Source organism: Chelon labrosus (genome assembly GCF_963514085.1).
Source record: "Chelon labrosus genome assembly, chromosome: 9".
Taxonomy (NCBI): domain Eukaryota; kingdom Metazoa; phylum Chordata; class Actinopteri; order Mugiliformes; family Mugilidae; genus Chelon; species Chelon labrosus.
In genome coordinates this window covers 30300223-30328154 of record NC_140359.1, presented here as the reverse complement: position 1 = coordinate 30328154, position 27932 = coordinate 30300223, and the positions used below count along the sequence as shown (strand labels likewise).

Below are 27932 nucleotides of genomic sequence, written 5' to 3'. Positions count from 1 at the left end.
AGTCTGGAGGCTGTTGGCTCCGCCCTGCAGGACCGTCTGGATCAACATATCAAAGACAGCCGGCGCTGTCAGACCAGCTTCAGAGGGACGGTTCTGACCCGACTGGAGGACGCTCGGACCAGAACCACTCAGCTGCTGGACTCATTCAGGTAAGACACCTGAGACAGAGTGAGACAGAGTGAGACAGAGTGAGACAGAGACGTTGTGTCTCCTGCAGGTTGTTCAGTGAAGGAGGAGCCTTTTCTCCTCAGGAGGTGAAGACGTTTCAGAGGAGGCTGAAGGACGAGACGAGACAGATCAGTGGGACAGAGGAGTCTGTCCTCTCTGAGCTGGAGACGTTTGAGTCCCAGAGTTTACAGCAGGTATGACCTCTGCTCTTTATATCAGGGAATGTGTCTTAGTTTAGGGGAAGTGCTGTAGAGGACATATTGTTGGACATGTTGTCTCCTCCTACAGGTGACGGAGGTATCGAGTCGTTTCCAGGAGAAACTTTTCTGTCTTCAGTCAGAACTGAAGTTTACAGAGAAGATTCAAAGAACGATGAACAGCACCAAGATCCACATCAAGGCAGAGGTACCTGTCTGTCTGTCTGCCTGTCTGTCTGCCTGTCTACCTGTCTGTCTGCCTGTCTGTCTGCCTGTCTGTCTACCTACCTGTCTGTCTGTCTGCCTGTCTGTCTGCCTGTCTACCTGTCTGTCTGCCTGTCTGCCTGTCTGCCTGTCTGTCTGCCTGTCTACCTGTCTGTCTGCCTGTCTGTCTGTCTACCTACCTGTCTGCCTGTCTGCCTGTCTGTCTGTCTGTCTGCCTGTCTGTCTGTCTGTCTGCCTGTCTGTCTGTCTGTCTGTCTGTCTGCCTACCTGTCTGCCTGTCTGTCTGTCTGCCTACCTACCTGTCTGTCTGTCTGTCTGTCTGTCTGCCTGTCTGTCTGTCTGCCTACCTACCTGTCTGTCTGTCTGTCTGTCTGTCTGCCTGTCTGTCTGTCTGCCTACCTGTCTGTCTGTCTGTCTGCCTACCTGTCTGCCTGTCTGTCTGTCTGCCTACCTACCTGTCTGTCTGTCTGTCTGCCTGTCTGTCTGTCTGTCTGTCTGTCTGTCTGTCTGCCTACCTGTCTGCCTGTCTGTCTGTCTGTCTGCCTACCTGTCTGCCTGTCTGTCTGTCTGCCTACCTACCTGTCTGTCTGTCTGTCTGTCTGTCTGTCTGCCTGTCTGTCTGTCTGTCTGTCTGTCTGTCTGTCTGTCTGCCTACCTGTCTGCCTGTCTGTCTACCTACCTGTCTGCCTGTCTGCCTACCTGTCTGCCTGTCTGTCTGTCTGCCTACCTACCTGTCTGCCTACCTGTCTGTCTGTCTGTCTGTCTGTCTGTCTGCCTACCTGTCTGCCTGTCTGTCTGTCTGCCTACCTACCTGTCTGTCTGTCTGTCTGTCTGTCTGTCTGTCTGTCTGTCTGCCTACCTACCTACCTACCTGTCTGTCTGCCTACCTGTCTGTCTGTCTGTCTGCCTACCTGTCTGTCTGTCTGCCTACCTACCTGTCTGTCTGTCTGTCTGCCTACCTACCTGTCTGTCTGTCTGTCTGTCTGCCTACCTACCTACCTACCTGTCTGTCTGTCTGTCTGTCTGCCTACCTGTCTACCTATCTGTCTACCTCTCTGTCTGTCTGCCTACCTACCTGTCTGTCTGTCTGTCTGTCTGTCTGTCTGCCTACCTACCTACCTACCTGTCTGTCTGTCTGTCTGTCTGTCTGCCTACCTGTCTGCCTACCTGTCTACCTGTCTGTCTGTCTGCCTACCTACCTGTCTGTCTGTCTGTCTGCCTACCTGTCTACCTGTCTACCTGTCTGTCTGTCTACCTACCTACCTGTCTGTCTGTCTGTCTGTCTGCCTACCTGTCTACCTATCTGTCTACCTACCTGTCTGTCTACCTGTCTGTCTGTCTGTCTGTCTGTCTGTCTGTCTGTCTGTCTGCCTACCTACCTGTCTGTCTCTCTGTCTGTCTGCCTACCTACCTGTCTGTCTCTCTGTCTGTCTGCCTACCTACCTGTCTGTCCGTCTGTCTGTCTGTCTGTCTGCCTGCCTACCTACCTACATGTCTGTCTGTCTGCCTACCTGTCTGTCTGCCTACCTACCTGTCTGTCTGTCTGTCTGTCTACCTGTCTGTCTGTCTGCCTACCTACCTGTCTGTCTGTCTGTCTACCTGTCTGTCTGTCTGTCTGTCTGCCTACCTACCTGTCTGTCTACCTGTCTTTCTACCTGTCTGTCTGTCTGCCTACCTACCTGTCTGTCTGTCTGTCTGTCTGTCTGTCTGTCTGTCTGCCTACCTACCTGTCTGTCTACCTACCTGTCTGCCTACCTACCTGTCTACCTGTCTGTCTGTCTGCCTACCTGTCTGTCTGTCTGTCTGCCTACCTGTCTGTCTACCTACCTGTCTGTCTGTCTACCTCAGTTTCTTGAACCAAGGTACACCACCAACCGAAATGTTTTTTAAAAATGAAACTCTGTAGCCTATAGCAACAATATAAAGTCATTCTTGTCAAAGTGTCTTGAATCAAATAAACACAAAGAAAAAAGTCTTATGATCTTTCACAGCTCTATAGGTACAGGTATATATACACAGGCCTATAGATACACAGGTACATATACACAGCTCTATAGGTACACAGGTATATATACACAGCTCTGTAGGTACACAGGTACATATACACAGCTCTATAGGTACACAGGTACATATACACAGCTCTATAGGTACACAGGTACATATACACAGCTCTGTAGGTACACAGGTACATATACACAGCTCTATAGGTACACAGGTACATATACACAGGCCTATAGGTACACAGGTACATATACACAGGCCTATAGGTACACAGGTATATATACACAGGCCTATAGGTACAGGTACATATACACAGCTCTGTAGGTACACAGGTACATATACACAGCTCTGTAGGTACACAGGTACATATACACAGCTCTATAGGTACACAGGTACATATACACAGGCCTATAGGTACACAGGTACATATACACAGGCCTATAGGTACACAGGTACATATACACAGGCCTATAGGTACACAGGTACATATACACAGCTCTATAGGTACACAGGTACATATACACAGGCCTATAGGTACACAGGTACATATACACAGGCCTATAGGTACACAGGTACATATACACAGGCCTATAGGTACACAGGTACATATACACAGACCTATAGGTACACAGGTACATATACACAGCTCTATAGGTACACAGGTACATATACACAGACCTATAGGTACACAGGTACATATACACAGGCCTATAGGTACACAGGTACATATACACAGACCTATAGGTACAGGTACATATACACAGCTCTGTAGGTACACAGGTACATATACACAGACCTATAGGTACACAGGTACATATACACAGCTCTATAGGTACACAGGTACATATACACAGACCTATAGGTACACAGGTACATATACACAGCTCTGTAGGTACACAGGTACATATACACAGCTCTGTAGGTACACAGGTACATATACACAGCTCTGTAGGTACACAGGTACATATACACAGGCCTATAGGTACAGGTACATATACACAGACCTATAGGTACAGGTACATATACACAGGCCTATAGGTACAGGTACATATACACAGGCCTATAGGTACAGGTACATATACACAGGCCTATAGGTACACAGGTACATATACACAGACCTATAGGTACACAGGTACATATACACAGGCCTATAGGTACACAGGTACATATACACAGGCCTATAGGTACAGGTATATATACACAGACCTATAGGTACACAGGTACATATACACAGGCCTATAGGTACACAGGTACATATACACAGGCCTATAGGTACACAGGTACATATACACAGGCCTATAGGTACACAGGTACATATACACAGGCCTATAGGTACAGGTATATACACAGGCCTATAGGTACACAGGTACATATACACAGCTCTATAGGTACACAGGTACATATACACAGGCCTATAGGTACACAGGTACATATACACAGCTCTATAGGTACACAGGTACATATACACAGGCCTATAGGTACACAGGTACATATACACAGGCCTATAGGTACACAGGTACATATACACAGCTCTGTAGGTACACAGGTACATATACACAGACCTATAGGTACACAGGTACATATACACAGCTCTATAGGTACACAGGTACATATACACAGGCCTATAGGTACACAGGTACATATACACAGCTCTATAGGTACACAGGTACATATACACAGACCTATAGGTACATAGGTATATATACACAGACCTATAGGTACACAGGTATATATACACAGACACGTGTTATTGTTTACAGATAATAATTCATTTGTTTTTAAAAAATGTTTTTTAGATCAATTAGGTGAAATTGGATAATTTCCTACGGCACACCTGATGATCTCTCACGGCACAGTGGTTGAAAAACACTGATCTACCTGTCTGTCTCTCTACCTGCCTGTCTCTCTACCTGTCTGTCTCTCTACCTGTCTGTCTCTCTACCTGTCTGTCTCTCTACCTGTCTGTCTCTCTGCAGGCAGCCAGTAGTAACCAGCATCAGTCTGTGATCAGCAGCAGGTTGGACGATCTGAGGAAGATGATGAAGGACACACAGGTACTGCTACAGTTACCAGTCCAGTCTTTTGTCAGAGGACAAGCTCAGTGTCCTCAGGTGTCTCTGGTGTCTCATGTGTCCTCAGGTGTCTACGGAAAAGGTTTGTTGTGTCCTGTCCTCAGTCCACGAAGACCTCAGGAAGCGCTGTCAGTACCTGGACCTTCAACAGGTACGTCACCAGTCTGCTGGACACCTGGATGTGTTCATGTTGACCTGATGGACATCGTGTCTCCTGGGTCTCAGTGTGTTGTTTGTGTCTCAGGAGAATGTCCTCCTGTCGCTTCGTACTCAATTTGGGAAGCAGTTGGGACCAGCTCTTCACCCAGGTGTCCTGCAGCCGAGCAGGACAGGTATGGACCTGCTAGAGGACCCGGTGGTGGACGTCATTAGCTCTCTGAACAGGTAGGAGACGCTAGAGGACACTCTGCTTGTCCATGGTCAGATGACTCATTGTTAGTCTTCTGTCTTCAACAGGATGGGTTTGGTCCAGAGGTCTGACAGCGTCCACAGAGACACATTAGGTAAGAGACATTGTCTGATCTGGTTCTCAGAGACATGACTTTTCATAATGTTGTCTTTGTGTCTCCAGGTCAGAGTCTCCTGGTCTGCTCCAAGTCCATCTCTGCTCCCAGGTAAAACTGGTTCTGGCTCCAGGGCCCGTATTCCTAAAGATCCGTATCAAAGAGTTGCTCCTAGTGGCCAAATTAGAAGGAAATTCTTAGAGTCATGACGTTTTCTAAGAATTTCCTCTCAAAGTTCAGAGTAGCTCCTAGTAAAGATAAAAGGTATTCCTAAAGAGTCTCAGCTCTTCAGAGAGCTCCAAGGTGAGATCTGTTCAGAGCAGGGAGGAGGACTTTTAGAGGTTTAGGAGGAGAAAATGTCTGAAAGAAGAGACAGGAGAGATATTCTCCAAACACTGAATGACAATCAAGTTTGTTACAATCACAATATCACCAGAAATTAAAGTCATCACAACACTGAGGTATTTAGCAACAGGACAAATGCAACAATGCAGCAGTGATGACTTGGAGCCAAATCTACGTCTTAAACACTTTTCTTCTCATTGACCAGTTGATCCAGAAGCAAACACTGTTCCTCTGTCCAGTTGGGTTTCCTACTTCTTTTCTTCTTCATTGCTGTTCAGTTTGTGTTAGATGTGAACACCAACCATCACTGCTTCTTCTAGGCTGGTTATCAATCACAGAAACTGATGAAAGCTGAGACATTTTACCCTTGTTAATACCAGATGATGAAACATGACCAGCAGGTAAATGAATGGAAGCAGATCAATAGAACTATCAGCATGTGAATACTGTGGTAGTGGGCCTGAGTTTAATCACACATTTTATAAGATAATTTTTAAAGTAGAGCTGCTATTTATTTATTTTATGTAAAGTATTATTTATAATTATACAGTCTTCATAGAGATTAGATTCTATTATTAAGTCTATTAATTTGACGTCCATTCTAGGCCAATTATCACCAAAACTGTATTTTTATCTAGTTTTAGGATCAACCAATCACACCTTCTGAAATGATGACTCATACCTAGCAACAGGGTCAACCACACCTCCTCACTAAGATCAGAGTTTCTGTCCATTCCTTGATCAGAGTTCTCTAAGAATGTTCTGGAATCACTCCTAAGCTAAGACTCCTAGCTAGGAACTTTTAGGCTAAGTTAGGAGCTCTGAGAGGATTCTAGGAATCTGTAGGAATACGGGCCCTGGACTTTAACCTGCCAGTCATGACTCAGGGCGATGTGGTCTTTAACCTGCCAGTCATGACTCAGGGCGATGTGGTCTTTAATCTGCCAGTCATGACTCAGGGCGTTGTGGTCTTTAACCTGCCAGTCATGACTCAGGGCGTTGTGGTCTGTGTTCAGGTCCAGTGTGAGGAGGCGCTGCAGGTCTGGTCAGATCGACAGGAGGTTCCAGATATTTGGACCCAAACCAGAAACAGAACAAAGTCCACAGTGAGTCTGTCTGTCTGTTCACCTGTCTACCTGTCTGTCTGTCTACCTACCTGTCTACCTGTCTGTCTGTCTACCTACCTGTCTACCTGTTCACCTGTCTACCTACCTGTCTGTCTGTCTTTCAGCTCCTTCAGCTCCACCATCAACGCTGTCTTGTGGAGAGCCAATGAAGCCCTCCTCCTGGTTGCCGAGGTAACAGAGACACAGACAGGACAGACAGACCATAATAACAGATGAGTCTCTCATTGGATGTACAGTCCCAGGTAGTGGACCCAATTAGTCCTCGCCTGTTGCCATGACGACAGTCTCGGATCAGATGAACACATGAACACATGATCACATGATCAGATGAACACGTGATCAGATGATCAGATGAACACGTGATCAGATGATGACATGATCACATGATCAGATGAACACGTGATCACATGATCAGATGAACACGTGATCAGATGATCAGATGAACACGTGATCAGATGATGACATGATCACGTGATCAGATGATGACAGCATCGTCTCATGTCTGTCTTTCAGGACTTCTACCACAGTGAGCGTCTCCACAGGTTCCAGGCGCTTCCTGATTCTCTGGACCAATGGGCTGATAGCATGCAGCAAAGCCTGCTGGGATACCAGGAACAGGCCCAGAGGTTTCTGAGCACGAGCAGAGAGGGTACACACACACACCTGTTCTACCTGGAAACAAGACGTCTGAACTTCCTCACCTGACATTATACCTGTCTGTCTACCTGTCCCTCTGTCTACCTGTCCCTCTGTCTACCTGTCTACCTGTCCCTCTGTCCCTCTGTCTACCTGTCTACCTGTCCCTCTGTCTACCTGTCCCTCTGTCTACCTGTCTACCTGTCCCTCTGTCCCTCTGTCTACCTGTCTACCTGTCCCTCTGTCTACCTGTCCCTCAACCTGTCTGTCTGTCAGAGGTGGTGAAGCAGTTGTCTGTCTTTGAGCAGCTGTTACATTCGTTTCCAGCTGTTTTGATCGGTAACCATGAGAGACAACATAGGGCGTGGCTTATAGATAAAGTGGGCGGAGTCCGCCAGAAGCTGGAGGAGAAGATGGCAGTCAGTGAGAAAGAGAAGGTAACAACAGAACAGAAATATATGAGACAGGTGTGACAGGTGAGACAGGTGAGATATCTGTCTGGTTGTCAGAGTGAGAACTTCCGTCAGCTGAGAGCGTCCCTCAGAGACGACGAGCTCCAGATGTTGAACAGCAGAGAGGAGCTCAGACAGCAGCAGCTGCACAGAGACATCTGCTGCACACACCTGGAGCTGCAGGTAGGAGGGGGCGGAGCTACAGTGACACCTGTCAGTCACACATGCTGTCTCTGAATGTGTGTTTATTTGCAGGAGTGTCTGAGAGTCAGAGGGGCGGAGTTTGTGACGACATTAGCGTCTCTGACGGAGAAACTGCTCCATCGGCTGAACGCCTCCGTCACAGCAGGTACACTCTGCTAATGGTTAGCATGCTAGCACTGATGCATCCAGACAGCCAATCAGAATCAGTCCTCTTCATGGTCTGTATCAGGTTATGTAGCAGGTCACATGACCTACACCTGTGTCTGACCTTTGACCTTTGACCTCTGGCCTTGTGTCATCCAGGTTTTGTTGTTTGTGGTGTTTCCATAGAAACGGACACAGAAGTGACACCGAAGCCCTCTGAGGACAGCTCCGTTACCATGGAGACGGGAGGAGAAACCACAGCCAAGTGCACCCTGGGAAATCAGGAAGTTACTGAGCTGAGAGATGCTGCTGCAGAGGTACACACATGTAAACACACACCAACACACACACACGAGTCACACTGACTCACCTAGCCATTGATTTAGTGTGTGTGTGTGTGTGTGTGTGTGTGTGTCAGAGGTTTGATCAGCTGATCAGGTCGGAGTTGTTGCGTTCAGACGACAACAAACGAAGACAACTGAGTGAACAACAGAGCTGGAACACACACTGGAGACGACAGACACACACACACCTGGAGGTCGATGGCAGCATCTGATTGGCTGTTTTCACTGTGATGTCATCAGCTGTAAGGGTGTTTCAATAAACCACAGAAGAACTTCCTGTCAGTCTGTGTGTGTGTGTGTCATTCATCCGCCTCCTCCATCAGCTGATCAGCTGGATGGGCCCAAAGAATTCAACATGAAGCTTCTCCAATAGTTGTTGCTGTTGTTGTTGTTGTTGTTGTTGTTGTTATGTTGTTGTTGTTGCTGTTGTTGTGTTGTTGACTGAGTGTGTAGTGGTTGTTGTTGTGTTGTGTTGTTGTTGTTGACTGAGTGTAGTGGTTGTTGTTGTTGACTGAGTGTGTAGTGGTTGTTGTTGTGTTGTGTTGTTGTTGTGTTGTTGACAGTGTGTAGTGGTTGTTGTTGTGTTGTTGTTGTTGACTGAGTGTGTAGTGGTTGTTGTTGTTGACTGAGTGTGTAGTGGTTGTTGTGTTGTTGACTGAGTGTAGTGGTTGTTGTTGTTGTTGTGTTGTTGACTGAGTGTGTAGTGGTTGTTGTGTTGTTGACTGAGTGTGTAGTGGTTGTTGTTGTTGACTGAGTGTGTAGTGGTTGTTGTTGTGTTGTTGACTGAGTGTAGTGGTTGTTGTTGTGTTGTTGACTGAGTGTAGTGGTTGTTGTTGTGTTGTTGTTGTTGACTGAGTGTGTAGTGGTTGTTGTTGTGTTGTTGTTGTTGACTGAGTGTGTAGTGGTTGTTGTTGTGTTGTGTTGTTGTTGTGTTGTTGACTGAGTGTGTAGTGGTTGTTGTTGTGTTGTTGACTGAGTGTGTAGTGGTTGTTGTTGTGTTGTTGTTGTTGACTGAGTGTGTAGTGGTTGTTGTTGTGTTGTTGTTGTTGACTGAGTGTGTAGTGGTTGTTGTTGTGTTGTTGTTGTTGACTGTGTAGTGGTTGTTGTTGTGTTGTGTTGTTGTTGTGTTGTTGACTGAGTGTGTAGTGGTTGTTGTTGTGTTGTTGTTGTGTTGTTGACTGAGTGTGTAGTGGTTGTTGTTGTGTTGTGTTGTTGTGTTGTTGACTGAGTGTGTAGTGGTTGTTGTTGTGTTGTGTTGTTGTTGTTGACTGAGTGTAGTGGTTGTTGTTGTTGACTGAGTGTAGTGGTTGTTGACTGAGTGTAGTGGTTGTTGTTGTGTTGTTGTTGTGTTGTTGACAGTGTGTAGTGGTTGTTGTTGTGTTGTGTTTTTGTTGTGTTGTTGACTGTGTGTAGTGGTTGTTGTTGTGTTGTGTTGTTGTTGTGTTGTTGACTGAGTGTGTAGTGGTTGTTGTGTTGTTGTTGTTGACTGAGTGTAGTGGTTGTTGTTGTGTTGTTGTTGTTGACTGAGTGTAGTGGTTGTTGTTGTGTTGTTGTTGTGTTGTTGACTGAGTGTAGTGGTTGTTGTTGTGTTGTTGTTGTGTTGTTGACTGAGTGTAGTGGTTGTTGTTGTGTTGTTGTTGTTGACTGAGTGTGTAGTGGTGAATAAACAGACAGACATTGAACCAATCACCTTTAATCTTGTAAACAACAGATTCAAACTTCATCTTCATCAACTCGTGAAAACAAACCGACCAATCAGCTCCTGTGATGTCATCATGAGTCTGCTCTTTCAAAATAAAACTCCTGCAGCGAAACGATGACCTCTGACCTCACAGGGTCTGTTTCCTTGACAACTGTCACATGACAACTGACAGACTGACAGCTGTCATGGAAGAGTCTGTCAGTCTGCGGACGTCCAGAAGACGAGTCCAGAGGACAGAGACACGTCAAGACGGCTCCTGATCAGGACTCTGGTTCAAAGGTCGAGAGTTTATCGATGGACTGAAGCAGCTGAGACACCAAACGGAGAGTCTGGGCCTCACCTAACAGCTGACTGAGAGACAGACAGGTCAGAGAGACAGACAGGTTAGAGAGAGACAGACAGGTTAGAGAGACAGGTCAGAGAGACAGACAGGTCAGAGAGACAGACGGGTTAGAGAGAGACAGACAGGTTAGAGAGACAGGTCAGAGAGACAGACAGGTCAGAGAGAGAGAGACAGGTCAGAGAGACAGACAGGTTGGAGAGAGACAGACAGGTTAGAGAGACAGGTCAGAGAGACAGACAGGTCAGAGAGAGAGAGACAGGTTAGAGAGACAGGTCAGAGAGACAGACAGGTTAGAGAGAGACAGACAGGTTAGAGAGACAGGTCAGAGAGACAGACAGGTTAGAGAGAGACAGACAGGTTAGAGAGACAGGTCAGAGAGACAGACAGGTCAGAGAGAGAGAGACAGGTCAGAGAGACAGACAGGTTAGAGAGAGACAGACAGGTTAGAGAGACAGGTCAGAGAGACAAACAGGTCAGAGAGAGAGAGACAGGTCAGAGAGACAGACAGGTCAGAGAGAGAGAGACAGGTCAGAGAGACAGACAGGTTAGAGAGAGACAGACAGGTTAGAGAGACAGGTCAGAGAGAGACAGACAGGTCAGAGAGAGAGACAGAGAGGTTAAAGAGAGAGACAGGTCAGAGGGAGAGACAGGTTAGAGAGAGAGACAGGTTAGAGAGAGACAGACAGGTCAGAGGGAGAGACAGACAGGTTAGAGAGAGAGACAGGTTAGAGAGACAGGTCAGAGAGACAGACAGGTCAGAGAGAGAGAGACAGGTTAGAGAGACAGGTCAGAGAGACAGACAGGTCAGAGAGAGAGACAGGTCAGAGAGACAGGTCAGAGAGAGAGACAGGTAAGAGAGAGACAGACAGGTTAGAGAGACAGGTCAGAGAGAGACAGACAGGTCAGAGAGAGAGAGACAGGTCAGAGAGAGAGACAGAGAGGTTAGAGAGAGAGACAGGTTAGAGAGAGAGACAGGTTAGAGAGAGACGGACAGGTTAGAGAGAGAGACAGGCTAGAGAGAGACAGACAGGTCAGAGAGAGAGACAGGCTAGAGAGACAGGTTAGAGAGAGACAGACAGGTCAGAGAGACGGACAGGTTAGAGAGAGAGACAGAGAGGTTAGAGAGACAGGTCAGAGAGAGAGACAGGTTAGAGAGAGACAGACAGGTTAGAGAGACAGGTCAGAGAGAGACAGACAGGTCAGAGAGAGAGAGACAGGTCAGAGAGACAGACAGGTTAGAGAGAGACAGACAGGTTAGAGAGACAGGTCAGAGAGAGACAGACAGGTCAGAGAGAGAGAGAGAGGTCAGAGAGAGAGACAGAGAGGTTAGAGAGAGAGACAGGTCAGAGGGAGAGACAGGTTAGAGAGAGAGACAGGTTAGAGAGAGACGGACAGGTTAGAGAGAGAGACAGGTTAGATAGAGACAGACAGGTCAGAGAGACAGACAGGTTAGAGAGAGAGACAGGTTAGAGAGACAGGTCAGAGAGACAGACAGGTCAGAGAGAGAGAGACAGGTCAGAGAGACAGACAGGTCAGAGAGAGAGACAGGTTAGAGAGACAGGTCAGAGAGAGACAGACAGGTCAGAGAGAGACAGACAGGTCAGAGAGAGAGACAGGTTAGAGAGAGACAGACAGGTTAGAGAGACAGGTCAGAGAGAGACAGACAGGTCAGAGAGAGAGAGACAGGTCAGAGAGAGAGACAGGCTAGAGAGACAGGTTAGAGAGAGACAGACAGGTCAGAGAGACAGACAGGTTAGAGAGAGAGACCGAGAGGTTAGAGAGACAGGTCAGAGAGACAGGCAGGTCAGAGAGAGAGACATGTTAGAGAGAGACAGACAGGTTAGAGAGACAGGTCAGAGAGAGACAGACAGGTCAGAGAGAGAGAGAGAGGTCAGAGAGAGAGACAGAGAGGTTAGAGAGAGAGACAGGTCAGAGGGAGAGACAGGTTAGAGAGAGAGACAGGTTAGAGAGAGACGGACAGGTTAGAGAGAGAGACAGGTTAGATAGAGACAGACAGGTCAGAGAGACAGACAGGTTAGAGAGAGACAGACAGGTTAGAGAGACAGGTCAGAGAGAGACAGACAGGTCAGAGAGAGAGAGACAGGTCAGAGAGAGAGACAGAGAGGTTAGAGAGAGAGACAGGTCAGAGGGAGAGACATGTTAGAGAGAGAGACAGGTTAGAGAGAGACGGACAGGTTAGAGAGAGAGACAGGTTAGAGAGAGACAGACAGGTCAGAGAGAGAGACAGGTTAGAGAGACAGGTCAGAGAGACAGACAGGTCAGAGAGAGAGAGACAGGTCAGAGAGAGAGACAGAGAGGTTAGAGAGACAGGTCAGAGAGACAGACAGGTCAGAGAGACAGACAGGTCAGAGAGAGAGAGACAGGTCAGAGAGAGAGACAGAGAGGTCAGAGAGAGAGAGACAGGTCAGAGAGAGAGACAGAGAGGTTAGAGAGAGAGACAGGTCAGAGGGAGAGACATGTTAGAGAGAGAGACAGGTTAGAGAGAGACGGACAGGTTAGAGAGAGAGACAGGTTAGAGAGAGACAGACAGGTCAGAGAGAGAGACAGGTTAGAGAGACAGGTTAGAGAGAGACAGACAGGTCAGAGAGACAGACAGGTTAGAGAGAGAGACAGGTTAAAGAGACAGGTCAGAGAGACAGACAGGTCAGAGAGAGAGAGACAGGTCAGAGAGAGAGACAGAGAGGTTAGAGAGACAGGTCAGAGAGACAGACAGGTCAGAGAGAGACAGACAGGTCAGAGAGAGAGAGACAGGTCAGAGAGAGAGACAGAGAGGTTAGAGAGAGACAGGTCAGAGGGATAGACAGGTTAGAGAGAGAGACAGGTTAGAGAGAGACGGACAGGTTAGAGAGAGAGACAGGTTAGAGAGAGACAGACAGGTTAGAGAGAGAGACAGGTTAGAGAGAGAGACAGGTTAGAGAGACAGACAGGTCAGAGAGACAGACAGGTCAGAGAGAGAGACAGACAGGTTAGAGAGAGATAGGTCAGAGAGACAGACAGGTTAGAGAGAGACAGACAGGTTAGAGAGAGACAGACAGGTCAGAGATAGAGAGACAGGTCAGAGAGAGAGACAGGTCAGAGAGAGACAGACAGGTTAGAGAGACAGACAGGTCAGAGAGAGAGAGACAGGTTAGAGAGAGAAACAGCTCAGAGAGACAGACAGGTCAGAGAGAGAGAGACAGGTCAGAGAGAGAGACAGGTCAGACAGAGACAGACAGGTTAGAGAGAGAGAGACAGGTTAGAGAGAGAAACAGCTCAGAGAGACAGACAGGTCAGAGAGAGAGACAGACAGGTTAGAGAGACAGACAGGTTAGAGAGACAGACAGGTCAGAGAGACAGGTCAGAGAGACAGACAGGTTAGAGAGAGACAGACAGGTTAGAGAGACAGACAGGTCAGAGAGAGAGAGACAGGTCAGAGAGAGAGACAGGTCAGAGAGAGACAGACAGGTTAGAGAGAGAGAGACAGGTCAGAGAAAGAGACAGACAGGTTAGAGAGACAGACAGGTTAGAGAGACAGACAGGTCAGAGAGAGAGAGAGAGACAGGTTAGAGAGAGAGAGACCGGTCAGAGAGAGAGACAGGTTAGAGAAAGAGACAGACAGGTTAGAGAGACAGACAGGTTAGAGAGAGACAGACAGGTTAGAGAGACAGACAGGTCAGAGAGAGAGAGACAGGTTAGAGAGAGAGAGACCGGTCAGAGGGAGAGACAGGTTAGAGAAAGAGACAGACAGGTAAGAGAGACACAGGTTAGAGAGAGACAGACAGGTTAGAGAGAGAGACAGGTTAGAGAGAGAGAGACAGGTTAGAGGGAGAGAGACCGGTCAGAGGGAGAGACAGGTTAGAGAAAGAGACAGACAGGTTAGAGACAGACAGACAGGTTAGAGAGAGACAGACAGGTTAGAGAGAGAGACAGGTTAGAGAGAGAGAGACAGGTCAGAGGGAGAGACAGGTTAGAGAAAGAGACAGACAGGTTAGAGAGACAGACAGGTTAGAGAGAGACAGACAGGTTAGAGAGAGAGACAGGTTAGAGAGAGAGAGACAGGTCAGAGGGAGAGACAGGTTAGAGAAAGAGACAGACAGGTTAGAGAGACAGACAGGTTAGAGAGAGACAGACAGGTTAGAGAGAGAGACAGGTTAGAGAAAGAGACAGGTTAGAGAGACAGGTCAGAGAGACAGACAGGTTAGAGAGAGAGACAGGTTAGAGAGAGACAGGTTAGAGAGACAGGTTAGAGAGACAGACAGGTTAGAGAGAGAGACAGGTTAGAGAGACAGGTTAGAGAGACAGACAGGTTAGAGAGACAGGTCAGAGAGACAGACAGGTTAGAGAGAGAGACAGGTTAGAGAGACAGGTTAGAGAGACAGACAGGTTAGAGAGACAGGTCAGAGAGAGAGACAGGTTAGAGAGACAGACAGGTTAGAGAGAGAGGTACTGACCGGATGGAGGAGTGGGCGTGGCTTGTCGTCTTGTTCAGGTATTCAGACGCCACCTGAGCATTTTGTCTCATCGTCATGACGACCTGAGACTCTGCTGATTTCAGACTGTTGTTCTCCGACCGCAGAGACTCCGCCTCCACCTGACACACACCGACCAATGAGCTGACAGCTTCACCAACATTAGATCAACACCTGACCACAGTCTCACCTGTAGCTGCTGTAGCTCCGCCTTCAGTCTGGAAACACAGCTCTCTGCCTTCACAGCTCGTCTCTGAGTCACAGGGTCACAGTCAGCTGATTGGTCAGCTGATCAGTAGTAATCAGCTGACCAATCAGCTGATTACTACTGATCAGCTGACCAATCAGCTGGTCAGTAGTAGTCAGCTGACCAATCAGCTGATTACTACTGATCAGCTGACCAGTAGTAATCAGCTGACCAATCAGCTGATCAGTAGTAATGATCGATCAGCTGATCAATCAGCTGATCGATCAGCTGATTGATCAGCTGATCGATCAGCTGACTCACCGTCATCAGCTGCAGGTTCTTCTCCACAGAGTGAACCATGCTCTCCAGGTCCTGCGCCTCCTTCTCCTCCTTACGCCTCCTCTGCAGCAGCTCCTCCGTCAGCTCCGACACCCTGAGGCACAGAGGCATGCTGGGTAAATACTCAGGGACAGCAGTGTTGCCGTGTTGTGATTGGTCGGTGCCGACCTGCGCTCATTAGCCTGGGTTCTCCTCTGCAGCTCCCTGACGGTTCTCCTCAACGCCTCGTTCTCCTCCTGCAGCTGGCAACAAGCAGAATCTCTTATTTCCCACGCTCCCCAAACACATCACCTGACCTCGGCCTGTGTTACCTGTTGCACCTGGCTGTTCCTCTGGCTCCTCCTCCTTCTGCAGGAGGTGGCAGACTCAGCCATGGAGGTCTCATCATCTCCTTCATAATTCTCTCCTCCTGCTGCTCCTTCAGGTTTGGACGAGAACCTGAACAACCAATCACATCACACCATCAGCACTAAGCTCCGCCTCCAACCAGCAGGTAGCAGACATGTCTCACCTGGTCTCCTCCTCCTCCTCCTCCTCCTCCTCCTCCTCTGTGCAGATGGAGGAGGTGCTGTCTATACCTGACAGGAAGCTCCGCCCCCACCTGTCCTCCTCCTCCTGATAGGACAGAGGGTTTGATGACATCAGAGCATGAAGGGAAACATCTGATTGACCAGCATGTTTAAAAGCCAGTGATGATGTCATTACGTGAGTAGCCAATCAGGGCTCAGAGAAGAATCAGAGACAAACAGAGACAGACTGGTTCTAACAGCTGTCACCATGTTCTACTTCATGTTCTACTTCATGTTCTACTTCCACTACTTCCTGTCAACTCCAGACCTTCACGAGTGTCTGGTCCTGGTCCTGGTCCTGGTCCTGGTCCGGATCCTGTTTTTTCCAGCGAAGAAACTCTTTGAAGGAGAACGGGTTCAGCTCCTCCTCCTCCACCTCCTCCACCTCCTCCACCTCCTCATCTGACAAACAGAAACCAGATGGATCAATGTTCCCTCGTCTCCAGGTGGAGCGCCCCCTGGCGGCTGGCTGCAGTATAGAGAGCCGAAGTCCCGCCCCCTCTACTTCCGGGTTATGGGACCTATCTTTCTAAAACATGTGAACGGCAGTCTATGGAGAAAGATAAATTATTTTCTGGTCCCGATCGACTTGTGCCTTGGATAATACATATGTTGTTTTTCAGAATAAAAAATGATTTTACATGTCAAGAATGTCACAGTTTGTCGCCAGATAGTTCAGTAAAACGCTATGGAAAATACGTAATTAAACGAACTACAAGTCCCGCATGCTGGCGCGTACAGAACCGACCAGAACTCCCTTGGTGTAACTACAGCTCTGGACATGACCCGATTTATAATGATTGTCACCTCGTTTGATGCTTCTGCCTTCGTCCTGGAAGAAGACGGTAAAGCTCAACAAGGAGACAGCCATAGTTCTCTAGGGATCTCTAGAGAGATGTAGTTCACTAAGCGATCTCATACAAAACCTAATGTTGTTCAGCTTATTTACGTCAAATAATTTATCTCTTGACGTGAAAAATTATCTTTTAAATTCACACACATCATATGTGAAATTCATGCCACAATTCGATCGGGACCAGAAAATAATTATGATCTCTCCATAGACTGCCGGTAATATTTTTTAGAAAGAATGGTCCCATGACCCGGAAGTAAAGGGGCGGGACTTCGGCTCTCTATGGGTCATAAACCCCGCCCCTCCATGTTAGTGGGCGGGACTAAAGTACACGTCAAATACATTTTAATGATATGATGACTGACAGTTGCCATGACAACGTGTAACTAAGCTCTAAACAGTAGTTGTGCTGTAATAGCTAGCTAGCTAGCTCCGTTAGCATTCACAGTGATGGAGCTTTATTTAAATGCTGTCAGTGACGGAGGCGGAGCAGAGGAAGCTCTGAGCGGACTGACCGTCTCTGATGATCAGAGTCTTGTGGCTCCTCTGTCCCGACATGATCAGCTGATCAGGTATTGATCAGGTATTGATCAGGTGACCAATCTTCCCGCTGCTCCCGCCGCGTCCTCTCTTCATGAACAATCAAACCCGGAAGATCCCGACAGCTCCGCGTGCACGTGACACATCTCACAACTTGTCATTGGCTGGGACCATCACGTGATGACGAGGGGCCAACACGGCACCAGGAAGTAAGTTTGCTGCTCGAGCCCGGTTCAAACCGTCCTGCACGTGTCCGACTGACGGAGTCCGGTTCTTTTGTTGTTGACCTGCAGAACCGGGAACCCAGACTGACCGGTGAGTGCTCGGCTCCGCTCGGCTCCGCTCGGCTTGGTTCGGCTTGGTTCGGCCCGGAGCCGCTGGCTCCGGATGTTCGGTTTTGGTTTCTGTGGGTATCTTCTGAGGCGGTGGGCGGGGTTAGTGAACCGGCCCGGTGCTGAATCAGTTCTGGTCTCGGATCAGTCCACGATCCGGAACGGAACTGAGTAATAACGAACTCCATTCAGAAAACATCAGATTTAAGGTTCACTGTCCAGAATGAAAACAGAGAGGTTCATCCACAGAGTTAAAAGTTTAAAAGGTTTTATATTATTAAATTATTATAATATTATATTATTATAATATAATATTATTATATTATTAAATTATTAAATTATTATATTATTAAATTATTATATTATTATTATATTATTACATTATTATTATATTATAATATTATTATTTCTGTTAAATAAACAGTTTTTAACTGATTCTCAGCTGTTTGTGTTTCTTTAGAACTGGACGATGTCTGAAGAGGTTCCACCAGAGGGGGACCAGACCCAGTCCACCCAGTCCACCCTGTCCCCGTCCCAGGCCCAGGCCCAGTCCCAGGCCCAGTCCCAGTCTCAGTCTCAGTCCCAGTCCCAGTCCCAGCCTGGGTCCAGTTCGTCCAGTGGTCCGACCTCAGCCAGTCAGTCGTCTAGCGGTTCTGGGACGGTGAGCAGTGTGGACACCATCCCCGTTACCATGGCGTCCGTCCCAGAAGAGCCTGAACCACAGCCCTGGGGTCGCCTGCTGCCGATGGCCCAGGGCTTCAGGAGCCATGGTGACCACTGCTAATAACATGATGTTAGACTGCTAGCTTTGAGGCTAGTGCTAATACTGCCACTAAAGATAGCTGTGTTAGCATTAGCCCCATGATGTTCGACTGCTAGCTCTTAGGATATGCTAGTTGTGTAGCCAGTGCTAACAGTGGTGCTATGTTTACAGACTGTATAGAGGATCAGTACCTGTTTGGTCGAGACTCCAGGTGTAACTACGTCCTCAGTGACCCCAACAACAGAGAGAGGTTCAGAATCTACAGCAAGAGACACTTCAGGATCTACAGGGTGAGAATACTGCAGTACTACTAGTACTACTGCAGTACTACTAGTACACCTCTGTTACCATTACTGCAACACTACTGCTGGTACTACAGTACTCGTGATAGCCTGAGAGAATTTGTCTGTCTGTGGTGTCAGGAGGGCTCTGAGGTGTTCGTGGAGGACCTCAGTAACAACGGGACGTTTGTTGACGGGATTCCAATCGGTCAAAATAAGAAGCTTCCTCTGGTCAATAACTCTGTCCTGTCTCTGTCTGAACAACGGAACCGAGGTGACACCTGTCTCACCTGTCTCACCTGCCTCACCTGCCTCACCTGTCTCACCTGACACACCTGTCTCACCTGACACACCTGTCTCACCTGATACACCTGACACACCTGTCTCACCCGTCTCACCTGATACACCTGACACACCTGTCTCACCTGCCTCACCTGACACACCTGACACACCTGTCTCACCTGCCTCACCTGACACACCTGACACACCTGTCTCACCTGTCTCACCTGACACACCTGACACACCTGTCTCACCTGACACACCTGTCTCACCTGATACACCTGACACACCTGACACATCTGACACATCTGACACATCTGTCTCACCTGACACACCTGACACACTTGCCTCACCTGACACACCTGTCTCACCTGATACACCTGACACACCTGCCTCACCTGTCTCACCTGACACACCTGCCTCACCTGACACACCTGTCTCACCTGCCTCACCTGACACACCTGACACACCTGTCTCACCTGTCTCACCTGCCACACCTGACACACCTGTCTCACCCGTCTCACCTGTCTCACCTGACACACCTGTCTCACCTGACACATCTGTCTCACCTAACACATCTGTCTCACCTGACACATCTGTTTCACCTGACACACTTGCCTCACCTGACACACCTGTCTCACCTGATACACCTGACACACCTGCCTCACCTGCCTCACCTGTCTCACCTGACACACCTGACACACCTGATACACCTGACACACCTGTCTCACCTGACACACCTGTCTCACCCGTCTCACCTGATACACCTGACACACCTGTCTCACCTGCCTCACCTGACACACCTGACACACCTGTCTCACCTGTCTCACCTGTCTCACCTGACACACCTGACACACCTGTCTCACCTGACACACCTGTCTCACCTGATACACCTGACACACCTGACACATCTGACACATCTGTCTCACCTGACACACCTGACACACTTGCCTCACCTGACACACCTGTCTCACCTGATACACCTGACACACCTGCCTCACCTGTCTCACCTGACACACCTGCCTCACCTGACACACCTGTCTCACCTGCCTCACCTGACACACCTGACACACCTGACACACCTGTCTCACCTGTCTCACCTGCCACACCTGACACACCTGTCTCACCTGACACACCTGTCTCACCCGTCTCACCTGTCTCACCTGCCTCACCTGTCTCACCTGACACACCTGACACACCTGTCTCTACCGTCTCACCTGACACACCTGACACACCTGTCTCACCTGACACACCTGTCTCACCTGATACACCTGACACACCTGACACATCTGACACATCTGTCTCACCTGACACACCTGACACACTTGCCTCACCTGACACACCTGTCTCACCTGATACACCTGACACACCTGTCTCACCCGTCTCACCTGTCTCACCTGACACACCTGTCTCACCTGACACATCTGTCTCACCTAACACATCTGTCTCACCTGACACATCTGTCTCACCTAACACATCTGTCTCACCTGACACATCTGTTTCACCTGACACACTTGCCTCACCTGACACACCTGCCTCACCTGATACACCTGACACACCTGCCTCACCTGCCTCACCTGTCTCACCTGACACACCTGACACACCTGTCTCTACCGTCTCACCTGACACACCTGACACACCTGTCTCACCTGACACACCTGTCTCACCTGACACACCTGACACACCTGACACACCTGACACATCTGACACATCTGACACATCTGTCTCACCTGACACACTTGCCTCACCTGACACACCTGTCTCACCTGATACACCTGACACACCTGCCTCACCTGTCTCACCTGACACACCTGCCTCACCTGACACACCTGTCTCACCTGCCTCACCTGACACACCTGACACACCTGTCTCACCTGTCTCACCTGCCACACCTGACACACCTGTCTCACCTGACACACCTGTCTCACCCGTCTCACCTGTCTCACCTGACACACCTGTCTCACCTGACACATCTGTCTCACCTAACACATCTGTCTCACCTGACACATCTGTTTCACCTGACACACTTGCCTCACCTGATACACCTGACACACCTGCCTCACCTGCCTCACCTGTCTCACCTGTCTCACCTGACACACCTGACACACCTGTCTCTACCGTCTCACCTGACACACCTGACACACCTGACACACCTGTCTCACCTGACACACCTGTCTCACCTGATACACCTGACACACCTGACACATCTGTTTCACCTGACACACTTGCCTCACCTGACACACCTGTCTCACCTGATACACCTGACACACCTGCCTCACCTGCCTCACCTGTCTCACCTGACACACCTGACACACCTGTCTCTACCGTCTCACCTGACACACCTGACACACCTGTCTCACCTGACACATCTGTCTCACCTGATACACCTGACACACCTGTCTCACCTGACACACCTGACACACCTGTCTCACCCGTCTCACCTGATACACCTGACACACCTGTCTCACCTGCCTCACCTGCCTCACCTGACACACCTGTCTCACCTGCTTCACCTGACACACCTGACACACCTGACACATCTGTTTCACCTGACACACTTGCCTCACCTGACACACCTGTCTCACCTGATACACCTGACACACCTGCCTCACCTGCCTCACCTGTCTCACCTGACACACCTGACACACCTGTCTCTACCGTCTCACCTGTCTCACCTGACACACCTGTCTCACCTGACACATCTGTCTCACCTGATACACCTGACACACCTGTCTCACCTGACACACCTGACACACCTGTCTCACCCGTCTCACCTGATACACCTGACACACCTGTCTCACCTGCCTCACCTGCCTCACCTGACACACCTGTCTCACCTGCTTCACCTGACACACCTGACACACCTGTCTCACCTGTCTCACCTGCCACACCTGACACACCTGTCTCACCTGACACACCTGACACACCTGTCTCACCTGACACACCTGTCTCACCTGACACATCTGTCTCACCTAACACACCTGTCTCACCTGACACATCTGTTTCACCTGACACACTTGCCTCACCTGACACACACTTGCCTCACCTGACACACCTGTCTCACCTGTCTCTACCGTCTCACCTGACACACCTGACACACCTGTCTCACCTGACACACCTGTCTCACCTGATACACCTGACACACCTGACACATCTGACACATCTGTCTCACCTGACACACCTGACACACTTGCCTCACCTGACACACCTGTCTCACCTGATACACCTGACACACCTGCCTCACCTGTCTCACCTGACACACCTGCCTCACCTGCCTCACCTGTCTCACCTGTCTCACCTGTCTCACCTGACACACCTGACACACCTGTCTCTACCGTCTCACCTGACACACCTGACACACCTGTCTCACCTGACACACCTGTCTCACCTGACACACCTGTCTCACCTGATACACCTGATACACCTGACACATCTGACACATCTGTCTCACCTGACACACCTGACACACCTGTCTCACCTGACACACCTGACACACCTGTCTCATCTGCCACACCTGTCTCATCTGACACATCTGTCTCACCTGACACACTTGACACACCTGTCTCACCTGTCTCACTTGTCTCACCTGTCTCACCTGCCTCACCTGTCACACCTGACACATCTGTCTCACCTGACACACCTGTCTCACCTGCCTCACCTGCCTGTCTCCTCAGTGTTTGTCTTCATGGACCTCATGTCAGACGATCAGTCCAATCTACCCAAAGATCTGCAGAGGAAATATGTTCTGACTCGACAAATCGGCACGTGAGTCACTTTCTTCTGCTGTGATGTCACTTCCTGCTGCTGTGATGTCACTTCCTGCTGCTGTGATGTCACTTCCTGCTGCTGTGATGTCACTTCCTGTGCTGTGTGTGTTTCAGAGGAGTGTGTGGCGAGGTGCGCCTGGCCTTCGAGCGGTCCACCTGTAAGAAGTTTGCTGTCAAAATAATAAACAAGAAGAACTTTCAGTCTGAGGGGGTGAGTCGTCTGATCTGTGCTCTGATTGGCTAAGATCATCACCCTTCCTTCATCCCTCCTGCTGCCTCCTCAGAGAACTACAAACATGGCGTCTGTTGTTGAGTTGACCAGAGCTGGACCAGTGGCATGTCTGGAAGGTGATCATGTGACTCGTTTATTTTGTCCAATCACAGACGGCGACACGGAACGCTCAGACTGAGATAGAGATCCTAAAGCGAGTCGACCACGTGAGTCTAACACCAACGAAGAAGAAGCTGCTCTACAGACGGCTGTCTCACCTGTCTCACTGACCTGTCTCACTGCTCTCTGTCTCCTACAGCCTTGCCTCATTAAGACAGAAGACTTCTATCAGACTGAAGACAGCTACTACATCGTGTTGGAGCTGTGAGTTAAAGCTGGACTCTACCTGTCTGTCTGTCTCTCTACCTGTCTGTCTACCTGTCTGTCTGTCTCTCTACCTGTCTGTCTACCTGTCTGTCTGTCTGTCTACCTGTCTATCTGTCTCTCTACCTGTCTATCTGTCTACCTGTCTGTTTACCTGTCTGTCTGTCTCTCTACCTGTCTGTCTACCTGTCTGTCTGTCTCTCTACCTGTCTGTCTACCTGTCTGTCTGTCTCTCTACCTGTCTGTCTACCTGTCTGTCTGTCTCTCTACCTGTCTGTCTTTCTACCTGTCTATCTGTCTCTCTACCTGTCTGTCTGTCTTTCTACCTGTCTGTCTCTCTACCTGTGTGTCTACCTGTCTGTCTTTCTACCTGTCTGTCTCTACCTGTCTGTCTGTCTACCTGTCTGTCTGTCTCTCTACCTGTCTGTCTACCTGTCTGTCTACCTGTCTACCTGTCTGTCTGTCTCTCTACCTGTCTGTCTTTCTACCTGTCTGTCTCTCTACCTGTCTGTCTCTACCTGTCTGTCTCCCTCTCTGTCTCGCTCTACCTGTCTGTCTTTCTACCTGTCTGTGTCTCTACCTGTCTGTCTCTACCCGTCTCTCTCTCTACCTGTCTGTCTCTCTACCTGTCTGTCTCTACCTGTCTCTCTCTTTACCTGTCTGTCTGTCTACCTGTCTGTCTTTCTACCTGTCTGTGTCTCTACCTGTCTGTCTCTACCTGTCTCTCTCTCTACCTGTCTGTCTCTACCTGTCTCCCTCTCTTTCTCTCTCTACCTGTCTGTCTGTCTACCTGTCTGTCTCTCTACCTGTCTGTCTCTCTACCTGTCTGTGTCTCTACCTGTCTGTCTTTCTACCTGTCTCTCTCTCTACCTGTCTGTCTCTCTACCTGCCTGTCTCTATCTGTCTCCCTCTCTGTCTCTCTCTACCTGTCTGTCTCTACCTGTCTCCCTCTCTGTCTCTCTCTACCTGTCTGTCTCTCTACCTGTCTGTCTCTACCTGTCTCTACCTGTCTCTCTCTCTACCTGTCTGTCTGTCTACCTGTCTGTCTCTACCTGTCTCCCTCTCTGTCTCTCTCTACCTGTCTGTCTGTCTGTCTACCTGTCTGTCTCTCTACCTGTCTGTCTGTCTACCTGTCTGTGTCTCTACCTGTCTGTCAGTCTGTTGTCATGTCGTCACATGCTAGCGGTGTTTATGCTAAGCTAAGTGCTAACTGTGTCAGGATGGAGGGAGGAGAGTTGTTCCATAGAGTCAAGTCTCAGCAGCAGCTCAAAGAGTCTGTGGCCAAACTCTACTTCTACCAGATGCTCTGCGCCGTCCAGGTGAGCCCCGGCTACTGTTGCCATGGTAACTGCCACTCACAGGTAGAGCCGGTCTGACTGTGTGTGTGTGTGTGTGTGTGTGTGTAGTATCTCCATAGTAACGGGATCATCCACAGAGACTTGAAACCAGAGAACATCCTGCTGTCCTCACATGAAGACGACTGTCTCATCAAGGTACACGCTCACCTTCATCATCATCATCACCTTCATCATCATCATCATCATCAGAAATTTTATTTAATAGGATAAACCCCTTGAGAGGAATCCTCTCGTTTTCGAGGGGGTCCTAAAATACATTACAACCAAAAAATAAAGAGACAAAACACAATCAACAATCTACAGACATATAACGACAAAGACAACGGACATCAACACAAACATAAAAAAATAAGTAAAAGAATAAGAATAAGCACAACCTCTCGATGGCCACAAATGGCCATAGCAGTAGCCTAGTAAAATAAAAAGTATAATAATAACATAATGTTGCGAATTAAAGTTACAGTGTGTTACAAATAATATTGATATAACATCATCGGAAACATGTGCAATTTAACTCAAAATAAGAAGACAAGGAAAATTTGAACCTATGAAAAGAAGTCAATGAGCGTATGTTTAACGGAAGATTATTCCAGTCTGATGGCGCTTTAAACATAAATGCTCTTTTACCAATTGTTTTGTTCACTGTAGGAATAAGGAAAAGGTACTGGGATGAGTGCCGTAATTGATATGTTGTGGAATATGGAATCAAAAATTGTTTTAAATAAGCAGGATAATTGCAATGTATACATTTAAAAATAAAGTGTAACCAGTGATTATGTCTTCTTATACTGAGTGAGGGCCATTTGAGTGTATTATACATGGTACAGTGGTGAGTGTAAAAAGAACAACCAAGAGCAAATCTACAAAGACTGTTATATGCTGTGTTGAGGGGTAGAAGATTGGTTTTGGATGCATTTAGATATATTACGTCAGCATAATCAAAAAAAGGTAAAATAAGTTGTGAGGCAAGTTTCTTTCGAACATTAAGCGTAAAACAGTTCTTGGATCGAAATAAAACACTGATACCAAAGTTGATTTTACGAAGAATATAGTCTATATGAGGTTTGAAAGTAAGTTCTGAGTCAAGCCATAATCCTAGATATTTGAATTGTTCAACTCTATGCAGATTCATACCATCATTACATGTTATGATTAAGTTATTAGGTTTCATTTTTAGGTTATGTTTTGTACCAAAGACCATGGAGTAAGTTTTAGTTTTATTAAGCAGCAATCTGTTAGATGACAGCCAGTTTTGCACAGCATCAAAGTCTGATTGAAGGGCATTCTGTATCTGTAAAATATTAGATTTAGAGATATAGATGACAGTATCATCTGCATATAGCTGAGCTGAAGTATTAGAACAAATTAAAGGAAGATCATTGATGAAAACAGAGAAAAGAAGAGGACCAAGTGTCGAACCTTGGGGTACACCTCTCTGTTGAACAAATAAATCAGACTTAGATCCTTGAAGAACAACACATTGCTTTCTATTATGGTTTAACAGTGTATATACCTCCTATTATGGTCTTTATATTCTTCCTCCTCCTCCTCCTCTTCTTACTCCTCCTCCTGCTCCTCCTCCTCTTCTTACTCCTCCTCCTCCTCCTGCTCCTCCTCCTCCTCTTCCTCCTCCTCCTCTTCTTACTCCTCCTCTTCCTCCTCCTCCTCTTCTTACTCCTCCTGCTCCTCCTCCTCCTGCTCCTCCTCTTCTTCCTCCTCCTCCTCCTCCTGCTCCTCCTCTTCTTCCTCCTCCTCCTCCTCCTGCTCCTCCTCCTCCTCCTGCTCCTCCTCCTCCTCTTCCTCCTCCTCCTCTTCTTACTCCTCCTGCTCCTCCTCCTCCTCCTCCTCCTCCTCCTCCTCCTCCTGCTCCTCCTCCTCAGGTGACAGACTTCAACCAGTCTAGGATCCTGGAGGAGGTGCTGCTGATGAGGACTCTCTGTGGAACTCCTTCTTATTTGGCTCCTGAAGTTTTCACCAACGCCTCCACCACCGGCTACGGTCTGGCTGTAGACGCCTGGAGCCTTGGAGTCCTGCTCTTCGTCTGGTAGGCTCCGCCCTCCTCTCACCTGTCTCTCACCTGTTTGACTGACAACCACAATTACAGCCTCCATCAGTGGATATGTTATAGTAGTACAACAGCTTTTAACCTGTCTGTCTACCTGTCTGTCTACCTGTCTGTCTGTCTGTCTGTCTGTCTACCTGTCTGTCTACCTGTCTGTCTGTCTGTCTGTCTACCTGTCTGTCTGTCTGTCTATCTACCTGTCTACCTGTCTACCTGTCTGTCTACCTGTCTGTCTCTCAGCCTGGCTGGTTATCCTCCCTTTCATCAGAGCTTCAGTGATTTATCGATCACGGATCAAATTATTTCTGGAAACTTCACCATGATTCAGTCCAAGTGGAAAAACGTCTCTGATCAAGGTACTACTACAATACTACCACAATACAACTACAGCACTACCATAGGACTACCGCAGTACTACTACAGTGTGAATGTGGCGTCTGTGGACCCCGCTTGCGGTGAGGACGTCCACGTCGTCCCAGGGGACACGAGGGATGTTTGATTTGTTGTTTGTGTTTGTTGCAGCGAAGGACGTGGTGAAGAAGCTTCTGGTCGTGGACCCGTCAGAGAGGATGACGATCGACGAAGCTCTGCAGCACCCCTGGTTACAGGTGAGGCTGATTGACGTGCTGCTGACCAGGTGCATTGTGGGAAGTGTAGGCTGCAGTGTTTTACTCTGTGATGCTGCAGGATCAGGTGATGTTGGAGACGGCTCACAGACTGATGTATCCGCCTGGAAATGCTCCTGCTGCTGTTGCTACGGTAACAACACACACAGACACACACATTTATTGTGTAGCAGTGACTCCGCCCCTAACGCCACCTTTAGCTCCTCCAGCAGGGAGCGCCATCGACATCAGGAGGAAACTCAAGGAGGAAACGTGGACGAGACGAAGGAGACGAAGGAGACGAGCATCCTGCCAAACGAAGCCAAGCCCCGCCCCCTGCCGCTCTGTGACAGACAGGTCACATGACGCTTCAGTGTAAATAAAGTTTAATAATGTTTTCTAATAAAGTATTTTTCACCGTTTGTCCTGTGTCTGATTTAACGGTGGTTACTAACGTGACCCCGGCTACA

The 27932-nt window shown here is 48.5% G+C and overlaps 2 protein-coding genes across 2 annotated transcripts; one reads left to right on the top strand and one right to left on the bottom strand.

Annotated features, from left to right (window-relative positions):
* Positions 1-342: 342 nt before the first annotated feature.
* chek2 (checkpoint kinase 2) lies at positions 343-27872 on the top strand. The gene is made up of 28 exons (XM_084551411.1): positions 343-362; positions 457-573; positions 4568-4645; positions 4731-4814; positions 4908-5047; positions 5120-5166; positions 5235-5277; positions 6528-6617; positions 6743-6809; positions 7152-7287; positions 7551-7711; positions 7784-7909; positions 7982-8075; positions 8261-8391; positions 18213-18522; positions 18687-18805; positions 18938-19070; positions 22750-22840; positions 22957-23053; positions 23227-23280; positions 23373-23437; positions 24642-24756; positions 24844-24930; positions 26676-26839; positions 27098-27213; positions 27380-27465; positions 27545-27616; positions 27684-27872. The coding sequence occupies exons 2-28, from the start codon at positions 541-543 to the stop codon at positions 27810-27812; spliced, it is 2868 nt and encodes a 955-aa protein (XP_084407537.1). The 5' UTR covers positions 343-362; positions 457-540; the 3' UTR covers positions 27813-27872.
* entr1 (endosome associated trafficking regulator 1) lies at positions 10011-17940 on the bottom strand (the record flags this gene model as incomplete). The annotated part of the gene is made up of 9 exons (XM_084551717.1): positions 10011-10471; positions 14915-15054; positions 15123-15185; positions 15441-15552; positions 15627-15700; positions 15770-15896; positions 15970-16073; positions 16296-16556; positions 17734-17940. The coding sequence occupies 9 exons, from the start codon at positions 17938-17940 to the stop codon at positions 10381-10383; spliced, it is 1179 nt and encodes a 392-aa protein (XP_084407843.1). The 3' UTR covers positions 10011-10380.
* Positions 27873-27932: the final 60 nt, after the last annotated feature.